General features: G+C 37.7%; 1 protein-coding gene across 1 annotated transcript; it reads right to left on the bottom strand.

The window, feature by feature from the left end:
* Positions 1-1,777: 1,777 nt before the first annotated feature.
* On the bottom strand, positions 1,778-2,101 carry LOC122061695 (leucine-rich repeat extensin-like protein 6). The gene has a single exon (XM_042625111.1). It carries the CDS (start codon positions 2,099-2,101, stop codon positions 1,778-1,780), a length of 324 nt encoding a protein of 107 aa, XP_042481045.1.
* Between the last annotated feature and the right edge of the window lie 5,203 nt (positions 2,102-7,304).

The following is a 7,304-nucleotide window of genomic DNA, read 5'->3' as shown; positions in this document are numbered from 1 at the left end:
CACTAACCAAGGACCTTCATTCATCACATTAACAACATCCATAGAGTGTGAGAATTGAAAGAGATAGCGATCACCTTGGAAAGGAATTACCTCAATTGGGTACTGCACATTCCATGCTTTAAGGAGGGCATCTGTAATTGCTTGACATCTATAAGGTTTGCATTGGATCAGTTGTCCAACCAGGCAGTGCTCGCACTGTTGGGGAAGAGGGCCCTCAAAGCCATCATCCAAGGAATGTGAATCGTCCTCATCACTATGATAAAGAGTTGGCTCAAGTATGAGTGGTGGAGAAGCGGCTGCTGGCTCATATGGAAGTGATTGGTCTGGTGGTTATGGTGGAATACGTGAGGTTGGAAGTTGTTGGGAATGGGACTGGGAGGAAGAAGGGGAAGATGCTGAAGTGCTGGCCATTGATGAAGGGAAAGAAAAGAGAGGGAGAAAATTTATCACGGAATACACCGGAAGAGAAAACACGCACAGGGCGAAAGCATTATTTCGTCTAGGATCTTATCTTTTCCCCAATCATATAAGGGATGAGATCAGCCATGATGCTGAGTCTAGGCCTGGATATAGGTTTGACTAAATGGTTTTTTCTCCTCTGCTGATGGCAATGCCGAAGGTGGAGGTTAAAAATCCAATTTTATGTTTCTTCTGTAATATTTTTTGCTTTTAATGAAATTTTCATCCTTTTAACAAAAAAAATCTTGGATTGCAAGCCTGCTAAAGGCATTTTCCCGTGATTTTCTAAAAAACTTTTCTCTTCAAAATTGTTTTATATGATGTCGTCTACGTAACCTGATTTTATCCTATTGTTTATATTTTATTTCAATTTTCTATCGATAGTTATTCCACTATAATCACCTCTTTTTTAGCATATTTGTACATTACTTGTATATTCGGTGTCTTATTTAAATATTTCTCTTATTTGGATGCAATGACTCCCCAACCTATGTTCATATTCACTTATACCATATTCATGAGATGAATGCTAGGGCTACGTACTTTTGATTTTATTTTCCACTCTATGCATGTTTGCTATACTTTCCTATACTAACAATGCAGAGCAGCTAGATATGGATATGTGGATTTGAACATTCCATTTTTGGGCCATGATTTTCTTTCAATGCATGTGTAATTATAATGCTTGTATTTACTTAAAGCTAGATAGCCCAATCAATGAAGTGTGTATCAGACCTAGTGTAGAAGTCTGGTATTAACCCGGTGGACTGAGGTGCGTAACCCCTTTCTTGGACTGTAACTTGACATAAACCCTAACCGGTGGTTAGACAGTTTGGGTGGAATCACTATTTCAATTAGCAATAATCTTGCATGCAATACTATCAAAAATAAAACCTTTACTTAACAATTTGATAAACACATATCTCATACTAGGCCATAGCTGCGGAAAAAATGAGGATTGCCTAAGAACACTAAATCAAGAAGCAGGTAATATCAAAACAAAATTTTATTTCCAACATCAACTGTATTATTCCAAGGATGTCACTACAACACGTACGCTGTCCCAATGGGATATTGTAACATAATTGAGATGACTTTGTGCTCTTTTATTCATATAAAATAACTAAAAGCTACCTTAAAACCCATTTCTTCCCAATTGATAGCTTTCATTAAACATTGAATACTCGAAAGCTCCCTTGAACTTCAATCTCTAATTAAGTACGGTTTTGGTGGTGATTGTGAAGGTGGAGGTGGAGGTGGAGGTAGTGTTAATGGTGAAGGAGATGGAGATGGTGAGAAAGTGTCAAGGCAAATATCATCAAGGAGTTGGTGGAGATGGTGAGGAAACGTTAACATGAGCTGTTGGTGAAGTAAGGTTAACATAAGGTACAGATGATGGAGGAGATGGTGGTGTGGAAGCCGTAACATAAGGTACAGATGATGGAGGAGACGGTGGTGTGGAAGCCGTAACATAAGGTACAGATGACGGAGGAGATGGTGGTGTGGAAGCTGTAACATAAGGTACAGATGACGGAGGAGATGGTGGTGTGGAAGCTGTAACATAAGGTGCATTTGCTGCAACATTTGTGGCTATCATGCAAAAGGCCAAAGCTAACACCAAGAGAAAGCCAAGCTTTGCCATGTCTCACCTAATCAGGGAACCCAATACCTTGAATAGCGGGGTAGCCCTTTTTTATAGTGATAAAGTCTGTAGAAGCAAGGGAATTGAAGAGGTGACAAGGTTCCAGACCGGCAGGTCTGTTTGGGTGTTTGTCCAGTACTGAGCCTGCATAACTATCTAATTCAGATATGGCCTAAGTTCAAACCTGGTTCCGATGTTGGTTAGACCATATATGTGAAAGAAATCAAGTTGCAATTGGGTCTGTTGCCACTTAAGTCTAGTTGGCCGGTCCCATGGTTTAAGTAAGCTAAATTGAAACAATGCAGCCAAACCGATTGAGTTGGAATCAGATAGAGAATGAACCACAATTGGAATCGGCTGAATACTGTTTTGATTTCTCTAACCATATTTGGTCATTAAAGCACCCTTTTTTTTTTTTTTTTTTTTTTTTTTTGCAAATGACGAGTATCCAGGCCTTCAACTGAATACTGTTTTCATTTCTCTAACCATAGTTGGTCATTAAAGTACCTTAAGCTTTTGATACCCCTATACCTAACCTGATCCTGTTCTGGTTCAAATATAATTGGATCGACCAGCACCCATGAAATTTGTATTAGTTGATTGGTCAGTCAATGGTGAAGAATTTTAAGGTCATATAGCAAGTCTAGAGTCGGGAACGTAAGATTTGGGCATGACTATGGATGGGCATTCTGATCATGTTCAAGAATTTTAAGGTCATACATAGCAAGACTAGAGACGAGGACCTGGGAACTGGGCTCCGTGCATGACTTTAGGGTGTGAAAATCGTTTGCTGTCACTGTACCAATGCAATGAGTATCAGGTAATTGAAAATCTCTTAACACGCTTGTCCATATGCTATCAATATGCTCACCGCATATCACGGTTTAAAGAAAGCATGTGAACTCGCCTTTAGGGGTTCATATTTTGCTCTGGGCAAGCCTAGGGTCCGATTGACAATTTCTCAAATATGACAGTATCTAATAAATGTGTGGGACCCATTAGGAATTAACGATGCAAGTGTTGAATTTTCGAGTTGTGACTGTACATGAAACATTGAAACCATTAGATTGGTTAGTAGTGGACGCCCAGATCGTCGCAGACTTGAAATCCTGGCAATCAACTCCTTGTCCACGTTCTCAAGGACATGGAAGTCCTCTTAACTCTTCTGGTTTATCTTGAAGTGTCCCATACGGATGGAATTCCTAGGTTCAGGTCATGATTTTTTTTGACAAATGATGAAGAGCTTTTTTTTTTTTTTTTCCCTTAAGTAATAACAGCTGTTTGCTGAAAAAATAGCAACAAATAATACATAGCAGAAAATGAAATGTGTGGTAGTGTCAGAGTCACAAGAACTGAAGAGATGACCGAATGGATTGTGTATCTAATTTCTAATCAAGAACGTGTGAGATCTTTCCAATATTTCAAAAAATTTCAAAGATTTTAAAGGAAATAGTAGTGAAAGAAAAAAAGAAAAAGATGAACATGATCCCTTAAAAACAATCATGGGAAAACAAGGCTATCATAAATGATAACTGAGACAATCATAACAAAGTATAAGCCATCATGGTCTTTGCTAAGAAAATATAAAGAAACAACTAATATGCTAAAGGAAGTTAAAGACAAAGACTAAGACTAATCTACTTAAAAGGGAAAAGAAAAAGATAAATGCATGTTGTTGTTTGATATGTTAGAGCTGCATATTCTATTCCGTAGAGTTTCTTTTATATTCTGGAATTTCCATAAATGCAATATCTCACTGGTGAAAGTAATTGTAAATTCTCAAATCACCAAAACTGCACATTTGTAACTCCTTTACAACTAACTCTTGTTAATATGAACTCCTCCCCTGAGTTATCCTATGTATCAATTAGAATGATTGTATTCGGTCAATTTGATTGATCAGCCTAATTAGTTAGTCTGATCGATCAACTCCTTAACACAGGGTCCTCATTTATCAGTCAACATGGTCGGTTAGTCTGATTGGTCAATCTACCAAATCAACTCTTTAACATAGGGTCCTCATTTATCAGTCAACCTGATTGGTTAGTCTGATTTGTCAATCTACCCAATCAACTCCTTAGCACATGATCTTCATTTATCGGTCAATAGGAAATGTTGGGTCAATCAATCTCTGAGTACATCCTCCATTTCCTTGTTGGCTAGATTGGCTTAAATAAGGTGTATACAATGGCTGAAATATGGTGTATACAAGAGCTGAAATAGGTTATTATGAAAGAAGCACATCACTCTTCTATACAGCCTATCCAAGGAGCACCAAAGTGTAGTAGGATCTAAGAGACATATACTAGTGGAATAACATGAAACAAGAAGTTGCAAAGTTTATTGAACGGTTCTTGGTTTGTCAACAAGTCAAAAGTGGGCACAAAGACCTCAAGGTTACCACATCTACTTTCCATCACTGAGTGGAAATGGGAACATCAGACGATGGACTTTGTGTCAACTTTTCGTAGAACTCCTAGAGGGCATGAAACTATATAAATGGGTTAATATTGATGTTCAACCAAGTCAGCTCATTTTCTGCCCATTCACAAGAGCTATTTGATGGAGAAGTTGGCTCCATTATATGTGGACAAGATAGTCATACTACATGTGGTGCCAGTATCTATTGTATCAGATTTGGACCTGAGGTTCATGTCATGTTTCTGGAAAGGTTTGCAATCTTGGGTACCTGATTGAATTTTAATACCACTTTTTATCCCCATTAAACAAAACCATCCAGACCTTAAAAGATATGCTGAGGGTCTATGCAGTGAATTTCAAAGGCAGTTGGGATGACCATTTGCCGTTCGCGGAATTTACATATAATAATAGGTATCAAGCACCCATTGGCATGACACTATATGAAGCGTTGTACAATTGAAAGATCGCCATTGTATTGCTATGAGATTGGGAAAAGAAAGGTACTAGAGATTATATAGAGGACTTGTGAGAAGGTGAAATCTAGACCACTCAGAGCTAACTGAAGAGTTATGCTGATAATAGAAGAAAAGATTTGGAATTCAAATTCGGCAGCATGGTATTCGTCCGAGTAGCTGCTGTGAAAGGAGTTACAAGATTTGGGAAGAACAAGTTAAGCCTTGGATATGTGGGACCCTTTGAGGTACTAAAGAGAGTTGGTCATATAGCATACAAGGTGGAATTACTACCAACTTTATCCAGTACTAGCATCGTCTTCTATGTGTTCATGCCAAAAAAATTTGTGACAAACCCATCTCATGTGCTAAACTATTAACACTTCAGCGAAAACAAGATTTATCAAATGAGGAGATACCTATGCCGATATTGGATCACAATGAAAATAAGTTCCGCGATCCGACAATCTTACTTGTGAAAGTACCATGGAAGAATTATATAGTTCAGGAGACATCTTAAGAGGGAGAAGATGATGTGCAGAGGAATTACCCACACCTATTGATGACTACAATAGGTGTGGATAATTACAATTTCGAAGACAAAATTATTATAAGGATGGAAGGATGTAACACCCCACATTGATAACTTATTAATTTTAGAATTGTCACGTGGAAGACGGTGTTAAACACAAATTTTTGAAATGTAGACATATCTCAAATTTGTGACAGACCCATCTCGTGTGTTGAACTATAAGGAGGGAGTTGAGGTATGTGAGTACTTAAGGGTAACTGAGTAATATTCCAATGTGGAAAATTAATTATTAGTAGTTATATTAGATTAGTATTAACTAATAATATGGTTCATATATTGTTAATTCTAATGGGATTAATTCAATGGAAAAAAATGAAGAAAAGAGGATTAGTTTGAGGAATTTGAATTTTTAAATTAGTAAATCTACTAATGTGACTTATATGTGGATAGTTATTGTTAACTTTTTTATTTTTGTTAAGTAAGAATTTCCAGCCTGTTGATTAATTAATTTTTATTTACTTATTTATTTGACTTGGAAATGTATATTTATAAAATAAGAAAAGTAAAAGGAACATCAGACGTAACCTTCAAAATCTTATGTTATATATTTTAAGTCCAACAGGAGGGTAAATAAACTCAATGGCTAACTTTCTATATCTTAATCATATATTTTTTCAGCTTGATTAGTTCCACGGGTTCATATTAATTTTCATTGAAAGCAGTGAAGAGCATTAAACACCCCGTGAGTGGTCCAAGGTGTGTCTAGTGAGAGTCGAACTTAGGACGTCCGAGTTTATGGCTCGTACCAAGTTCTTTGCTCACCAACTGCGCTACCCCCTTGGGTTGATCTTAATCATACATTGAAAACACCTCCCATAGTCTGACCAAACAATGACAATAGTGATCCCTAATCACCTTGCTTGATGAATTCCTTCAAGAATACCTCTGATATTTGATTCTTGTGTACTCCTAGCAAAGTCTGAGTTCAGGGAAACACAAATACAAGAGCCATTTTAGAGTAATTTGTTTGCCCATGTAGTCCTGCTAGTGTCTTCCTTAAAACTCTCATCTGTCACAATGATGCAAGATGTGCTTGGAATAAGGTCCTGGCAGTGTTGGAGTTGTTCCACAATCAAATTGGAATCTAAGTGGTAATCTGACTTTGTCTTAGAGTCATGCTGCGTTTCATGGTAGTGTTGGAGTTCATGTCCTGTTTACAACATTTCTAAGATATTAGGCTAAACCTTGTAGTCTATTTCGAATTTATGCTCAAAAAAAGAAAAGAAAAAGGTCTTGGTATTCTGACCAAGGTATGGTTGGGTTAGGGTCTAAGGGTAACGGTTGGAGTTCAAACCCTCGACCCCACCCTTTTTTGAGTCTATGGGCCCCGTACCGCTACATCCCAACTCGGAGACACGTGATGGCCTATTTCGCAAACGATCTCTTTCCTTTAGGGTATTCTCTAAGAGCATATTAATGGCAATTACTGGAAAATATTTGGGGATTGGGAATTATAAAATTTAGAATCAACACCTAGGATTATGACCTAGGACCCGATGGGTGGGCCCGACCTATAAGAAAATGGCCTAAAAATTGGTTTGGTTCAGAAATGAGAGTAAGTGTCAAGTTATAGAATTTGGAACGTATTAAGCACCCACTCCACCCGATCGAACCGGTCTTCTTACTAGATGCTTAATAATGAATATTCTCCCCTCATATGAATTAGAAGTTTACATTATGCCCACTCTGTTGACAAATTATACCTATACTCAACCCCTGTTTCGGGTCGAGAGGGGTG

Source organism: Macadamia integrifolia, chromosome 14, assembly GCF_013358625.1.
Source record: "Macadamia integrifolia cultivar HAES 741 chromosome 14, SCU_Mint_v3, whole genome shotgun sequence".
In the NCBI taxonomy this organism is placed as follows: Eukaryota; Viridiplantae; Streptophyta; class Magnoliopsida; order Proteales; family Proteaceae; genus Macadamia; species Macadamia integrifolia.
The sequence above is the reverse complement of the archived record's forward strand: the minus strand, read 5'-3'. Positions and strand labels throughout refer to the sequence as shown.